A 17273-nucleotide genomic window follows, 5' to 3' on the forward strand; every position below is an offset into this window, starting at 1 on the left:
GTGCATGGAAGCATCAAGAACCAGCTGTGCTGGGAGAGTGATAATTTGAATGATTTCCCAAATCTAAAGAGAGGGTGATTGCTTTCCAGGCAGCAGGGATTATGTGCAGACTTGCAGATGAGCTAGTTTGGGAAATGACTAGCAGGTCAGTGTGACTGGAGTATGGTGCAAAAGTAGCGCTGTGGTGAGGGAGGCTGCTGAAAAGGTAGGTGGGGTCATGTTGTAGTTGGTGGGAGCAAAATGCTCTAAGAGGAGCACGGTTGTCTTAAGTTCTAGCTTTGCCACTTAAGTCTGTGACATCAGCCAAGCTTCTAAACTTCTCTGAGCCTTGAAGTAGTAATATATGCCCCGTGTACAGTATAACAGTACATGCCTCAGTATAATAACATTTATCCCATAGTATGATACCCTTTTCTTACCATCATTTGATGATTGAATGAAGTACAATGTTTGGTACAGAATAAGAGCTCAAACACATTACTTTCTAAGTATTTTGGATGTTATTTTCTGAGTGATTGAGATGTTAAATAGGGAAGAAAATAGATGAGGTTGCATTTTGGAACATTCCCTGAGAGCAGTGTGGAAAGAGTGTTGGAGGGAGCAAACAACTTCTGGGCATTTGGATAGATATTGCAGCCCCATGGCTGAGACAGCAGAGGTGGAGAGAGGAGGAGAAAGCTTTGAGGGAGCCTAAGTTTGGTAACTCTTGGGTGCAGTGATGGAAAGAGAGAAAAAATTGAAGAAGCACCAAGATTTCTGATTTGAGTAAGTGGATGGAAAACAGTTCCATCACAAGGAGAACACAGGAGGAATGAATGTTGTTGGGAGATGAAGATTAGTATCGGGTTTGACCATCCAGATGGAAGTGCCAGTGGGCACATAAATTATGGATCTGGACAGTTTGCAGTTATTAGTGAGAGTTGAAGCTGGAAGAGATTGCAGGCTTTCAGAGATCGTGTGGGATGAGAAAGGTAGAGGGTTGAAGAAAGAATCCTGGAATATCTGGTGAGGCAAGACAACCAGCAGGGGATGGCCAGAGAGTAGAAAGGAAGAGAACATTTCAGAAAGGGGAATGTCCAGCAGGGTCAGAGAAATCCTAGCTGTTAAGTGATGGGAATGAGCTGGTGGTGCTTAGGGACAGTGATGTCAGTGGAGTGGGAGGAGTGGATGGCTGATGAGGCAGGGAAGATGGGGTATGAAAATGTCCCTTTTGAGGTGAAGGAAAGTAGAAAGGACCAGATTTCAACTAAACACTCATAGGTAGGTTCACATGTTAAAAACCTTGGTATGTCATTTAAAAAAAGAAGCAGCAGAACTGTTTGTTTTTGGTGCAGTGCTCCTCAAAATGTGGAGTAGGAAATGCCTGTGTCACAGTTGTCTGGAGCACCAGTTCAAGTGCAGATTTCCAAACTCCAGCTCCATCTTCTGGATCAGAAGTTCTTTGCATTGTGGGAAGCCACATGTAAAAAAAAAAAAAACACCTCTCCATTAATTCTGATGTTGATTGTAAGCTGGAGGCCCCCTCTTTTGTGAGAGTGCCTTAATTCTCACCTGGAACTCTCAGAAAGCATCTGTGGGCTGAATCTGCTGAGTTCTGGGGATTATCCTAACCCTGCCAGAGATTTTTCAGATTTCTGTATTACTATGGCAGAACATACAGATAAGCAGCCCTCTTCTCTGTAGTTTGATGAGCTCTTCTTAGTTGTTCCTGATAACATAAGGGAAAGTGCCTTCACATACACAGCAGGCATATAGATTCTCTTTCCCTGATTGTTCTCCTCGGTGTTCCTTCCATCTTTGGTTATCCCTGTATACAAATGTATGTAAGACTATGTGAAGTGTTAGACACATCTGAGTTGTTCCTGAGGAAAAAAATTATATGATGTATAACATGATCAGTATGGTAGGACTGTGGAATTACTGTGACAGGGCCAACTATCACAGGAGTTTCAATCCAAGATTCTTTACTAAAAATAAAACTGTTTCTCTAAGATTTTTTTTCCTGCAGTATGAGAGAATGACAGCTTATAGCTCTGTTAAAATAGTTTAAAATGGACCAGATGTTTGTTCTATCTGATGTAGGAATGCATTTATGTATGTGAATATTCTCATACATTGATGTTTATCATTATTAGCAGAGGTTTCTAACCTGTCTTTTTTTTTTTTTTTAAGGTCATCCTATGCTGATATGTTGCATGACAAAGATAGGGTAAGTGTAAAAGGAAACTGTTATTTATTTATCTTTTTGAAACTGTTATCTTAAAGTAGTGTTTGAAACCTTCCACTATGCGTTTTAAAAACTGCCCCCAGAGCCACGCTGTTAGAATGATGTAGAGAGGCAGCAGTAGGGAGCACTGCTTAGGAAAGCAGGAGTCTGGGTCCTTCTTGCTCGTCTGTTACTGACTTGAGCATGACCTTGGAGAAAACATGAGACCTCTGCAGACCTCACTTATTAGAATGTATAATGAGTGGGCCATACTAGCTGATTTCCATGATCTCTGGATAAAAAATACAGTTTTACTTAGAATATTTACTTTGTAATTTTAAAATAGAATCTCTAGAGGTCACTGCAGACTGTATTTTGTAAAGTATATTTGGCTTTCACTGCAGAATTACATTTCAGCTTTTCTCCTTTGTTTTTGTTTCATCTGAGTTCTCTTTGTTTGAATTATGTTACAATTCTGATCTTATCATGGTTAGCAACCCAGGATTTCCTGGTCTCCCAGAGTGCTTAACTAGTCAGCCTCATCCAGATCGTTCAGAAATTGGGAGGCTTGAAGGAGAGGGATGCAGGGCCAGGCTTAAAAACTGAGCAGTGCTTGGCAGAAGGATCAGGGCACATGGTAGGTCTGGTCATGAGGCTGTGTCGGTGGCAGTGTCTCTTTCACCCAGCTTGGATTAACTGCCTGCTTCTTGGCAACACTGTGACAGAAGGGCCTCCTTAAACACCATTAGTGTTCAGACTACACCACAGGGGCTAGGTGCCTCCCTCATTTTTGTCAAATATCTGAGTGCCTTTGCTGATCTGCTGAGGAATTACAGAATGGGGAACAAACATTGTTGGCTTTTGACTAATCCTCTGTAGTTTAATATTCTTGACTTCTTGTTGGACTCATGGGCCTGTGAGCCTCTCTGATTTTTAGTGTTGTCTCCAGAGAGGGTCCTTTTTGACCCAGCTTCCAGAGGATTTGGACAAATGGCATTGTCATCCATCCGGTCAGCCAAGCCAGAAAGATGATGTCTTTCCCTTATCTAAGCCTGTAGTTGATTGACCACCAAATTCCATTGTTCTTTCAACCCCACTGCCTGTGCAGCCCTCATTGACTGGTGTCGGCCCCTGTTTTGCTTCCTCTGTACAGCAGCCCTAAAACCCTTCAGTGTCCTCCCTCTTGCTGCCTTCGAGATAAACTTCAAATTCCTTGATGGAATATTCCTGAGTCTTCATTATTTAACTCTTAACTTCTGTTCTCCCGTTCCCAGTTCTACACATGAGGAAATGGAGTCAGAAGTTGCTGGTTAGTGACAGTCAAGAAAAACATGTTTCTCTGTACTTTTGTATGGTTCCTTACATTTTGTTGTTTTAAAACACTTCTATTATCCCATAAAATCAGTCCTGGTACTCAACCTTCTGGTTGCTCCCCCTCCCACAAGGCAACCACTGATAGATTTTCTGTCTGTATAGTTTTTGCCTTTTTTGGAAATTTCATCGAAATGAAATCATGTAATATGTAGTCTATGTGTCTTTTTCCCTTCATTTATCATTTGAGGGTCATTCATGTTGAGTGTGTTAGTATCCATTCCTTTGTATTGCTGAGTAATACTCCATTATATGGATATACTGTATTTTATCCATTTACCAATTGATAGACATTTGGATTGTTTCCAGTTTTTGGCTGTTTGGAATAGTCCTGCTTTGAACATTCACATGTAAGTCTTTGTGTGGACATGTTTTCATTTCTTTCATATCAGTACATATATATGGGTCTATATATCAGTACATATATATGGGTCTATATGTTGAGTGTATGTTATTTAGCTTTGTAGTTTTAATATATTTGGAAGGCAAATAAGCACATGAAATGATTTTTTCTAATGACTAATAGTGTCAAACATCATTTTTTGTGCTGATTTGCCATCCAAATGTCATCTTTAGTGTAGTCTAGGATTATGAACTCACATAGGACTCTATGGATACTGCCAGTTGTCTTTTAAGAGGCTCCAGTAGTAGCTTCAAAGTTGGATAATTAAAAAGTGAGAGCTGTGCACATTTCATTGTCTTTTTTCTTTATGTCAGGAGAAAAGATATTTCTGATGTGCTAAATAAACATGTGGAGGTAAATTAGCAGCATGACTAATTTAGTCATTGCTGTCAGTCACCTTCAGACAACAGTCAATAACTTCCAAGTTACATTTGGTATTTTTTTGCGTTGTGTGATGGTTTTGTATGTTAAGAAAATTGAAAAAGTATTGCAGGTGTTTTAGTATTTGTTGTATAGAAAATATAACTTTTTTAAATTAAAAAAATTTTTAAAGTGATAGCTCATTTAATGGATTCTGTTTATTTGACACATCTCCCAACCCTTGTTTTCCTGTTGAGGATGCTGCTGATGAGGGTTCTCAGGTGATCAGCTCACAGATTGAACTGAAGCTCCTGAACCAGCTCTTAGACCTGCTCTCTTTCCATTACCTGACAGCCACAGCTACACAGAGAAATCTGCACCCTCCTGCTTTTTGTGGAGATAGTATATTTGATGTTCATTTTCCTAGTTCAACAATTCTATCAGTTGCCATCCTGATTTTTTTTTTTAACTTTTTTTCTTTCTTCACCATAAAAAGCACATAACGTAAAATACCATACTGATTTTATCCAAGACAGAAATGTAATTACTTTAGGAGTCAAATATTTCTGTGAGGCTTGTTGTGAAAAATAACAGTCCCCTGGTGTATCATTTCCCCCAGACAGAACATTTTTATGCTTATACTCAGAGGCAACCTCCTTTCTTCTCTTTGAGCTGTTTGTTTTATGTTTACTTCCAGACCTAAATAACTATTATCTATTGACTTCCCCACTGTAAGAGCTAAAAATTTGATATTCTTTCAGCTCCTCCTTCCCACTCATTCTCCTTTCCTCCCAGCACAGTTATAATTTTTGCAAAATTAATATTCAGTGTTTCAGTAGGCAAATCACTTAAATCTTTATGCCTCTGTTTTCTCATCTGTAAAATAGGGATAAGAATAATACCTCCTTTTGTGATGAGGTAAACGCTTATATAAACGTGTGTTAAAATCATGTCGACTATTATTAGGCATGTGTAAACACTGTTCACAGTTGAGCTATGTGATAATTTTGATTGCTTTTCCTTTCTTGCATTATTCTTTGTTAATAATTAACTTATTTTTGCTTTGTGTTTTATGTAGTCATCCTTTTATGCCCAGACTTTCTCTCAGTAGTCTAAAATTTCTTTCCAAAGGAAGGTCAAAACAGTCGGCTGTTTTGTCAGTTTCATCTTAGAGATTGTTTCTGGGGTCATTTTCCCCGGCCTCAGTCTGGACTAGGTGCATTTTAGACCTGCGATTCTTGTTGTCTATAGATTTTCTTTGCTCCTCTTTTTGTATTGAGTCCTCTGTTTCCTGGGTCCCCTGTGTTCCTCTTTGGTTCCCTCCCTCTTTAGTGAAGCTCATCCTTTATCACATTACTCTGAGAGGGTTCATGGAGAGGAAGCTTTTTGAGGCTTGGCTTATCCAAAAACTTCTTTATTCTGTTCCTCACACTAAGGGCTGGATTCTAGTTTGGAAATCACTTCACTTCATAATTTTGACAATATCACTCCATTTGCTTTTAGAGTTCAGTGTTGCTATTTTGAAATATAGTACTATTCTTTTTTTTTGGCTGCACCGTACAGCCTGTGAGATCCTAGGGCCAGGTACTTAATTAGTCAAAGTGTTACAGAGGGAAAAAAATATATATATCTGATTAAATTACTAAGGATCTGAACTAAAAACAAAGAAACAATTTCCTGAGAAGAAAATATTTTTTAGCCCAGGAAGCCGTATGAATTAAGAGTCTAGTGAGGAAACCAAAAGCCACATTATATGTTTCAATGGGCTTCCCTGGTGGCTTAATGGTAAAGAATCCCCATGCCAATGCAGGAGACATGAGTTCAGTTCCTGGGTCCTGAAGATATCCTGGAGGAGGAAATGGCAACCCACTCCAGTGTTCTTTCCTGGAACATTACATCAACAGAGGAGTCTGGTGGGCTATAGTCCAGGGGGTTGCAAAGAGTCAGACACCACTGGGCACACAAGCATATGCATCTGTTTCAAGAGAAGGAGTTGGTTATAGAGGTATGGAAGGACTGGGAAGCACCAGGGTAACCTTGTGGAAGTAATTGCAGGAAGCAGTTCCTTTACCTGGAGATACAAAGGGGGAAGACTGGAGTTCCCAGAACCTAGACGTGTGGAGGAAAGGTCCTGTGGAGCTGATGCTAGATCTCTGAAGGGAATCGCTGCTTGAGTGCTTCTCCTAGCTCTGAAGGGCCTGAAGAGAGTACGCATGTGGGAAGGAACAAGCTTTCTCCATCCTCTAGTTCCCCTGTTGTCCAGTCATCTAAAAGCTGGAAAAAGGAAAATGTGGTTTGCAGAGCGTGAGCCTCAGTATCTCTGAGCAGAGTATGGAAGAGTGGGTGTGGAGGGGAGAGGCAATTACTTTATAAATTTAAGAGGCTGACCCAGTGCTCCCAGAGCCTCGGGAGGGCTGTCCAGCTCAACTAGTGCAAGCCACAGAGGCCACAGGGTCGGGACTTAACTCTGCTGTGCCAACCGTGACTCTAGAACTTCACAAAGCACTTAAAATAACTGGTATGAAGTAACAGTTGTTTTCTCCCTTTCTCTTAGAACATGAAATACTACCAGGGCATCCGGGCTGCTGTGAGCCGGGTGAAGGACAGAGGACAGAAGGCCTTGGTTCTTGACATTGGCACTGGCACAGGACTCTTGTCAATGATGGCGGTCACAGCTGGTGCCGACTTCTGCTATGCCATTGAGGTGAGCCACACTCTTCATGTGTATGTTCTGTGTCCTGTGTGGAAAGTCTCTTGTGTCCCTTGCACTCTCCCCGTCCATTTCTTCACAGACATACATGGAGTGTTTGCTCCATGCCAAGTGCAGTGCCAGGTTCCGAGAACACAGAGATGAGTCAGACACCATTCTTTCCTCCAAGAGCTCGTTTTCTTCCGTGAAAACAGTGATTCTCAGCCTTGACTGAGTGTCAGAATCACCAAGGAGCTTTAAAAAATTCTAACGCCTAGTCAGTCGTCCTGCACTCCCCTGCCCCCGATTTTAATTAATAGTTCTGGGATGTGACCTGAGCATTGGGATTTTTTAAAGTGCATCAAGGTTGAACTCTACTGCCTTAAATGTCCTGACAGAGCTAGCTATCTTACTGCATTTACCCATAGTTTGGTAATCTGCCATTTCACTCCTTTAATAAAAATTAAAATTATTTTTCTGGTAATGCAAATAATAAACTTCTCAGGTGGCATTAGTGGTAAAGAACCTGCCTGCCAATGCAGGAGATGCAAGAGACACAGGTTGGATTCCTTGATCGGAGATACCCTGGAGCTGGAGGAGGGCACGGCAACCCACTCCAGTATTCTTGCATGGAGAATCCCACGGACAGAGGATCTTGGTGGGTTACAGTCCATAGGATTGCAAGGAGTCAGACGAGATTGAAACAGCTTAGCACACATGCATGCTTGCATGCAATGTGAATGCGTGCCACTATAGGAAATTTGGTAAATAGAAAGAAGTGTATTGACTCCATATATAACTAACCATTGTTAAAGTTTTGGTGTATTTTGCCCTACAATATTTGTTTCATATGGTGATTAAGTTGCAGATGACAAAGTCCCAAAATATCAGTGGCTTAAACAGAAGTTTTTTGCTTTCTTCCTTAAAGTATAGGGGTCAGCACTCTAGGGTGTTCTGCCTAGACTCCTTCCAGCACCTGCTGCCCACCCCCATGTCTACAGGGTGGCCCTCGAGCTTATGGTCTAGAAGGGTGACAGTTCAGGCTGAGGGAATACCATGGTGTATTTGGGAACAGTGTTGTCCAGAGTTGTGGCAAATGGTGTCATGGTAGAAAAACCCAGAAAGGTAGATTGTAGCCAGACTCTGGAAGACCTGAGTGTCACATTAAACACTTTAATATCGTGAGTTAGGTGTTAATGGGCTTCAAGTTTCTGTGATAGTCCAACGATAGTGATAAGGTTGTGTGTGTGTGCGTGCACGCACTTGCAATTCTGTACACTTGTCTCAGGATTTCATTAAAATGATTAAGGGTCATTCTTTGCCTTTGGGGGCGTCATCAAGGCTCTGAGCTGATACAGAGAAATCAGTATTTGCGGATAGTTGCCTTGATAGCCTTAAGTAGATTTTATCTTCGTAAATGAAGAAGTCAAGACGCAGACGTTTAAGTCTTAAGTCCCACAGTTAATAAGTAGGAGGGCTAGACCTGGATCTTGGTCTTTTGGTTCCTAATTTGGTGCTCACTCCACATTGGTAGCTTTGATAGGACAGTGTATGTGTGTGAGAGAGAGAGTGCTAGTGTGGGTGTCTAGGGTAGAGGCAAGGATGCCATTGACTGGTAAGAGGAGTTCCTCTTTCCAGTAACTTATTTTATGGGAAAGACCCTGCATTTCATTTTGGACATGTTACATATGAGACAGCTGGTGGGGCAGGAGCCGGTACCTTTGTGGACTGCTAATGAAAAATATAGGATGAGAACATACTTCATGGTAGAATTGGTAGAACAGTTTTCTTAGGTTTTTCCATATTTTCATCTCATTTACCTGGATTTCTAATTCTCTTGCTGTTCTGGCTTGTGATTCTCAGACCTCTTCCATTTGACTCTTCAGATCTTTATGGTAGCCTCCCAGTTTTTGCTCTAGTGACTACCTGGTTGATTCTTTGGTCTTCCTGTCTTTGAATTGCCCTGTGGTTTGCAGCTCTGCCTGAACTGCATGGCAACAGGAAAGACAGGTCCAGAAGAATGAGTGAGAGAGAACCTGATGGTCCCTAGAGACGGGAATCTGAACCTTTTGAGGGTGGCATGTATAGTGGATTCGGGACTCACTTGCTAAAGATATGACAGGTAAAGCTGGCAGTATTAGGGGGTTGTCCAGGGAGAGAGAGTAGACTGAAAAGAGCAAAGGCGGGATGTGTTCAGGGGCTGAGGGAACAAGAGTGGCCATGAAGTCAAGTCCAGACAGAAATGAAGAGACCCTAGAAGGCAGGGGCAGATGGCGTGGAAGCCATGAGAAAGGGAGTGATCAGCAAGTGTGGATGTTACTAGAGCAGCACTATTAGAACTTTGTGATGGTGAAAATCTACGACTGTGCTGTCCAGTATCGTGGTCCCTAGCCACATGTGGCTAAGTACTTGAAATGTGACTAGTAGGCCTGAGGAGCTGAAATTTTAAATACTACTTAATTTTAATCCATTTACGTTTAAATAACTACATGTGGCTACTGTATTAGTACAGGTATGGAAATTAAGCAGAATGGGGACTAAGAAAGCTGTGGGTTGGCAGCCAAGAGGTTATTGGTGACCCCCTTTAGGCAATATTTTCAGGAGAGTAGGGTTGAGGGTTGGATGGAATATAAGAAATCACAGGCATTGTCTGCAGGCTTCTCTTTTAGTACATTTGAAAAGGAAGGAGTGCTGGGGAAGGTGTATTGGTTATAGTGATTTCTATGGCAAAACGCCTTGAAAACCAAGCATGATCCTGGCTTCCTCATTTTCTTTCTCTTTTTTAAGGGCAAAAAGAACATTCCTAGGAATCTCAAGCAAACCTCTCCTTGGATATATCATTGACCAAAATGAGGTTAAATGCTGTTTAATTTATTTCATTTACCTGGCAAGAAAGATTCACTTGCTCTTAGACCAGACAGTGCATCCCTTGAAAGAAGATTAGTTCTCCAAACTGATTTGAGGGCTAGGGGAGAATACAGGATGATGATGTTGAGAAATCAGCTTCGGGCTTCATTCGATAGTGTTTGAGGTGAGTTCTTGAGTTCTTGGTGGCTGAGGAAGAGGCTGTGAAGGACAGACTCTGCAGAGTCAGCAGAGGACATGAATGATAAGGGGCAGGAGGGCTGAGAGGATGGTAAGAGCACGTGATACTTCTGGGGTGGAGGCAGACTGATTGGTGAGAATTGAGGGTCTGAGGCCCTCCAACAACATCAAAACCATCAAACTAGAGCCTTGAGATAATTTGAAACAGATTGTGAAGGTTTTGTTACCCTACCTGAGCACATATTCTTTGTAGAAGTATATAGCATTTTCCGCTTGATTGTAATAGAAATATGCTTTTGTGGCAGAAAATATAGGTGGATGCAGAAAAGGTCTTAGAAAAAAATGAAAATCTTGTCATTTTGACTGGTCACTTTATCATTTTCTAAAATCAGAATCATTTCTAAAATGCGAAAAGGCAAAATGGTTGTCTGAGGAGGCCTTACAAATAGCTTGGAAAAGAAGAGACGTGAAAGGCAAAGGAGAAAAGGAAAGATATACCCATCTGAATACAAAGTTCCAAAGAATAAGAGAGCCTTCCTAAGTGAACAATGCAAAGAAAATAGAGGAAAACAACAGAATGGGAAAGACTAGAGATCTCTTCAAGGAATTAGATACCAAGGGAACATTTCATGCACAGATGGGCACAATAAAGGACAGAAATGGTATGGACTTAACAGAAGCAGAAGACATTAAGAAGAGATGGCAAGAATACATAGAACTATGCAAAAAAAGATCTTCGTGACCCAGAAGACCATGATGGCGTGATCATCCACCTTGAGCCAGACATCCTGGAATGTGAAGTCAAATGGGCCTTAGGAAGCATCACTATGAGCAAAGCTAGTGGAGGTGATGGAATTCCAGTTGCGTTGTTTCAAATCCTAAAAGATGATGCTGTGAAAGTACTGCACTCCATATGCCAGCAAATTTGGAAAACTCAGCAGTGGCCACAGGACTGGAAAAGGTCAGTTTTCATTCCAATCCCAAAGAAGGGCAATGCCAAAGAATGTTCAAACTACCACACAGTTGCACTCATCTCACACTCTAGCAAAGTAGTGCTCAAAATATTCCAAGCCAGGTTTCAACAGTATGTGAACCAAGAACTTCCAGATGTTCAAGATGGATTTAGAAAAGACAGAGGAACCAGAGATCAAATTGCCAGCATTCGCTGCATCTTTGAAAAGGCAAGAGAGTTACAGAAAAACATCTACTTCTGCTTTGTGACTACACCAAGTGTTTGACTGTGTGGATCACAACAAACTGGAACATTCTTCAAGAGATGGGAATACCAGACCACCTTACCTTCCACCTGAGAAATCTGTATGCCACAACAGTTAGAACAACATACTGGTTCCAAATCGGGAAAGGAGTATGTCAAGGCTGTTTATTGTCACCCTGCTTATTTAACGTATATGCAGAGAACATCATGTGAAATGCAGGGCTGGATGAAGCACAAGCTGGAATCAAGATTGCTGGGAGAAATATCAATAACCTCAAATGTGCAGATGACACCACCCTTATGGCAGAAAGTGAAGAAGAACTAAAGCGCCTCTTGATGAAAGTGAAAGAGGAGAGTGAAAAAGTCGCCTTAAAACTCAACATTCAGAAAGCTAAGATCATGGCATCTGGTCCCATCACTTCATGACAAATAGATGGAGAAACAGTGGCTGACTATTTTGGGGGGCTCCAAAATCACTGCAGATGGTGACTGCAGCCATGAAATTAAAAAGACACTTGCTCCTTGAAAGAAAAGCTATGACCAACCTAGACAGCATATTAAAAAGCAGAGACATTGCTGACAAAGGTCTGTCTAGTCAAAGCTATGGTTTTTCCAGTAGTCACGTATGGATGTCAGAGTTGGACTATAAAGAAAGCTGAGTGCCAAAGAATTGATGCTTTTGAACTGTGGTGTTGGAGAAGACTCTTGAGAGTTCCTTGGACTGCAAGAAGATCAAATCAGTCAATTTCCTGAATATTCAGGAAATGAGTCCTGAATATTCATTGGAAGGAATGATGCTGAAGCTGAAACTCCAATACTTTGATCATCTGATGTGAAGAATTGACTCACTGGAAAAGACTCTGATGCTGGGAAAGATTGAAGGCAGGAGGAGAAGGGGACAACAGAGGATAAGATGGTTGGATGGCATCACCAACTTGATGGACATGAGTTAGAGCAAGCTCTGGGAGTTAGTGATGGACAGGGAAGCCTGGCATGCTGCTGTTCATGGGGTTGCAAAGAGTCAGACACGACTGACCACCTGAGGTGAAAATTTCCTCTATGTGCGTATGGCTGCATCTGCATCTGTATGTTTCATGCAGTGATGTGGTTGGAGCTATGCAATCTAAATTGGGCAGGTGGGAAATTTAGAGATAGAGAAGCTTATGTTTAGGGACACATGAAGGGTTCAGGGAAGACTTCCTTCAGGAGGGGATTTGTGCTGCCCTGAAAAGTTGGGTTTGCTTTGGCAGGTGGTAGTAGGGCAGAGAAGGCTCAGGCTTGCGTCCTACCTGTACAATGAGGAGATGAGTGTGGCTGTAGCATTGGTAGTGCATGTGTGTAATGGGGGTGGTGGTGGGAGGGGAGGAACGCTGGGTAAAAGTAAGGTGGTCCATAGTATGAAGGGCCTTAGATACCATAAGAGAATATAGGCTGTGTTCCACTAGCAGTGGGGATTTGAGACAGTTTTGAGCAGGAGGGTGACGTGCTCACACTTCATATCTACTATAGTTATAGTCTCACCTTCCTCTAGAGAGCACATCACTTCACATCCCAGGTCCCCAGTCATGGTTTTGTGAGGCACATCCCCTTTGCATCTCCCTCTAGCATAGCACTGATACCTGCCATCCTTGCTAGGTGGTGCAGTCTCCTTGGAAGTCCCCTGCATCCCTCCTTTGCCTGACATGTAATGGGAACACCCAGCTGCAAGTTAAACCTAACAGAATCTCATCCTTTTGTATTCATTTCCATGACATACATTTGGAGATGCATTTAAATTACATAGGTGAAATCTTGTGTATTTAGATCAAAACAGCCCAACAAAATATTTTACCTGTATCAAATGGTAACAAAGGTACATTTTTTGTATTCAGGAAGAAATTCCATAATGGAGACCTCTTTTACTTCAAATCATAGGACCAGAATGAAGGTAAATGTTGCTAACCAGGTGTTCAGTTCAATTGCTCAGCCCTCTGGAAGCTGGGTCAAAAAGGACCCTCTCTGGAGATGACACTAAAAATCAGAGAGGCTCAGAGGCCCCTGAGTCCAGCAAGAAGTCAAGAACATTAAACTACAGTTCAGTTCAGTTGCTCAGTCGTGTCCGACTCTTTGTGACCCCGTGAACCGCAGCACGTCAGGCCTCCCTGTCCATCACCAACTCCCAGAGTCCACCCAAACCCAAGTCCATCAAGTCGTTGATGCCATCTAACCATCTCACCCTCTGTCGTCCCCTTCTCCTCCTGCCCTCCATCTTTCCCAGCATCAGGGTCTTTTCAAATGAGTCAGCTCTTTGCATCAGGTGGCCACAGTATTGGAGTTTCAGCTTCAACAGCAGTCCTTCCAGTGAACACCCAGGACTATCTCCTTTAGGATGGACTGGTTGGATCTCCTTGCTGTCAAAGGGACTCTCAAGAGTCTTCCAACACCACAGTTCAAAAGCATCAATTCTTCAGCACTCAGCTTTCTTTATAGTCCAACTCTCACATCCATACATGACTACTGGAAAAATGGGGTGTTAGGATATTCTTTAACTTACTGCTTATTTTTATTTGGGTTTTCACTAATTTCTAGGTTTTCAAGCCTATGGCTGATGCTGCTGTGAAGATTGTGGAGAAAAACGGCTTCAGTGATAAGATTAAGGTTATCAATAAGCATTCCACTGAGGTGACTGTAGGACCAGGTGAGAGCAACACATCTTGTGACAAAAGCTTTGCTTGCTCTTGTGGGAGAGAGGAAAAGGTTTATTCCGATTTCTGGGAGAGACATACCCAGGTAATTGCACAGAATTGAGACTTCTCCATGTGCTGGTCTGAAGATAAGCACTTCTCTCTTAGTTTATTTCTCCACTAATTAAAATAAACGAGGAATAAATAAACCAGAGCTAATCAAGTATACAAGTGTTGATGTAAACAAATGAAACCTGTTGCTTAAGCAAGTTGAAATACTTGTCTGGCTCAATTTACCTGGTTTTGAGTTTTATTAGACAGAAGCAAAACAGTAAAAGGTTGACAATGAGAGGTTCTCTTAGTTCCAGTATCTGGTCTCAGTAGCCAGTGTAAGATATTTGCCTGTGTAGCTTGGTCTTCAGATTTTCAGAATATTTTTTATAGTCTGGGAATTTGAATCAGACTTTTGACATTTCGCATGCTACTGATACTGGCAGAGCACAGTGAAAAAGATTTACAAGAGAAACTTCTAGCATGAGGTTATGGATATTAACATGCAGTATTTTAAAAGAAGCATCTACCTAAATTCAGCATTTTTCTCGCATTTGAAAAGCATTTCTTTATGGAAGATCTGGAATGTGCACAAAAGAAGGGATTGATATTTCCTTTATTTTAAAGTGTACCATACATACAAAAGAGTGCACAGATCATCCCATTTTTAATCATCATTACTGAGGTACGATTCTTTGATTGATTTATTTGGCCACACCACATGGCTTGTGGGATCTTAGTTCCCTGACCAGGGATTGAACACGGGCCCTCAGCAGTGAAAGTACAGAGTCTTAACCACTGGCTGCTAGGGAATTTCCTATTGAGGTATAATTTATATAAAGTGGATTCACCCATTTGAAGTATATAGTTTCAGTTTTAACAAATGTAAACACAGTTGTCACCACTTCTACCATCAAGATACTAGAATGTTTCCATCGTGCCCAAAGGGATTCCTCATGACCCTTTACAGGCATTCCACCCATATCTGTGGCCCTAGGCACTCACTGATCTGCTTTCTCCATTGTAGAGTAGATTCACCTCTTCTAGAATTTTGAGTGAAATCGTAGTGTGTACTTTTCTGTGTCTGCTTTCTTTTCTGTAGTACAGTGTTTTTGAGTTTTTTCCAGTGTTTTATGTGTGAAGTATTCATTTCTTTCTGTTAGTGAGCATCACTTCATGTGGATACATTCCATAATCTGTTCATTCCTTTACCTACTGATGGACATGGGTAGTTTCCTGGATGGGTCTTTTGGTTCACTGATCGCTTTTTCTACAGTGTCTGATCCGCTGTCAAGCACATCTAGTGAACTTTTCATTTCTGATACTGTATTTTTCATCTTTAAAATTCCCTTTGTGATTTTGTTTTATAACTTCTGTTGTTCTTACGTGTTCGTGTGTTCCTTTAAATAGTTAGCAGATTTATATTAGCTGTTTTAACATCCCTTCTATTCCACTGCCTTTGTCTTTTCTGGGTTTCTTGTTTTGACTCATTTTTACCCTGGTTCTGGGTCCTGTTTTCCTTCTTTGCCTGTCTAGTAATTTTTATTCAGATGTTGTGTATATTGGGAGATTTACATTGGTAAGTGCTGAGTTTTGTTGTCTTCCCTTAAAAGCTTTGTCTGGCATGCAGTTGGGTTTCTTGCAGATCAGGTTGATCCTTACAAGGCTTATTTTTAAGCTTTGTTGGTACAGGCTTAGGATAGCTTTAAGACAGGGTTTCTTACTTGGAGCACTGTTGACATTGTGGGTTTAGTAATTCTTTGCTGGGAAAGTTGTCCTGTGCATTGTGGAATGTTTACTCCTGGCCTCTTAACTGGTGGAAGCTCATAGCATCTCCTTCCTCAGCACCATTTGTGCCTATCAGAAATGTCTCCAGGTATTGCCGAAAGTGCCAGGTGTAGGGTGTGTGTGTGCAAAATCTCACCCTATTGAGAACCCCTGCTCTAGAGCTGCTTCGGCTATACTAGTACAGCGTGACCTTTCTGGGGTCTCTGCTGAGTGCCTGGGTCATGGCTGATCAGAATGTTGCTCAGTCCTCTGACCTCTGACAGTTGTTCAGCTTATAGCTACATGGTCATCCTTTGCCCAGCCTTCTGGGTGGGTGGGTGGGTGGGTGTGTGTGTCTGTGTGTGTGTGTATGTGTCTGTCTGTGTGTGTGTGTCTGTGTGTGTGTGTGTGAGCAAGAGACATGAGGGGAGCGTTGTGCAGATTTCTGAAGCCCTTTTCCTATGTAGCTTCCTGTCTGACTCTCTCCTTTGCATATTCCAGCCGCCCCCACCCCCCTGAACTTGTATCTGCTGTCTCAGCCAGCAAGACACTTTGCTTGGCTTCTCTCTATGTGAACAAAGGTCTGGAAAGTGCCCGCCGGCTGGGAGCCAGGGCAGTAGGGATTCACTTGGTTTCCTGCTGTTCACTGTCCCAAAACACTTGTTTTATAAATTTTGCCGTGTTTTCTAGTTGATTATGATGATAGATAAGTCTGAACCCAGTTACTCCATTTTGACCTGAGGTGGAGAACGTGTGCCATGTCACTTATTCTGTGCCCTGTCCTGTGCTACCTCCAGGCTGTGTGGTGTTCACACACACAGCTTGCTTAATATCTTTCTAGGTAGTGATTTTAACCTCAATAATGAAATAATTATGTAATTATGTATTTAACGTTTCTGTTGCCACACAGCTGAAGCATCCTGAGCTCATGGGCTGTGTGATCTTACTAATTATTCTATTCCATGACTTGGCACAGGGCCTGGCACATGGAAGAATTCAGTCATATTTGTTTAGTGAGTAGACTGTCAACTTGGCTTGGTCCTTAACCAGTGGTAAATGGGAAACATTGCAGCTTCGATACTGCTGCGGTTCCGAAAACTCTCTCTTGCCAGGTCTCAGGGATGTCTCCCAGTCTTTGTTCTCCTTTGCAGCTTCCTTCCTACTCCCAAATGCTTATTTCCAAGCTTCTGTTCTGATCTCTTTTAAAAACTGGCATCTGGGTTTGTTACCTGTTCCCCCGAGATGGATTACACACCAAGATGTGTAGTGGCTGACTTGGGGCGGCATTTGTTCGTCCATCTAGTCATTTGGTGAAAATGTCTGGGTGGGGGTAACTGCCCCCACTCAGGCTCCCCTTGCATGTCTGTCCCCTTCTATAGTAGCATTCACAGGCTCTCAAGAAGTATTTCTTGAAATCCATTGGATCATAGAGCTTTATCTTTGAAGCAGATTTGGACAGTGAATCATTTTAAATTACATAATTGGCTTAAAAAGTATTCAGA

The 17273-nt window shown here is 41.9% G+C and overlaps 1 protein-coding gene and 1 non-coding gene across 4 annotated transcripts in view; both read left to right on the forward strand.

Annotated features, from left to right (window-relative positions):
- Positions 1-17273, forward strand: part of PRMT7 (protein arginine methyltransferase 7) — a 38626-nt gene that overhangs the window by 4148 nt on the left and 17205 nt on the right. For all 3 annotated transcript variants that reach the window (XM_060398415.1, XM_027978112.2, XM_004015091.5), the window contains 3 exons: positions 2173-2209; positions 6895-7044; positions 13859-13967. In XM_060398415.1, the coding sequence (XP_060254398.1) occupies positions 2173-2209; positions 6895-7044; positions 13859-13967 (296 nt within the window). The remainder of the gene's footprint in view (positions 1-2172; positions 2210-6894; positions 7045-13858; positions 13968-17273) is intronic.
- LOC114118117 (small nucleolar RNA SNORA19) lies at positions 4261-4389 on the forward strand. Its single transcript, XR_003591664.2, has one exon. It is a non-coding gene; the product is annotated as a small nucleolar RNA SNORA19 (small nucleolar RNA).

This window comes from Ovis aries, chromosome 14, assembly GCF_016772045.2.
Source record: "Ovis aries strain OAR_USU_Benz2616 breed Rambouillet chromosome 14, ARS-UI_Ramb_v3.0, whole genome shotgun sequence".
NCBI lineage: Eukaryota > Metazoa > Chordata > Mammalia > Artiodactyla > Bovidae > Ovis > Ovis aries.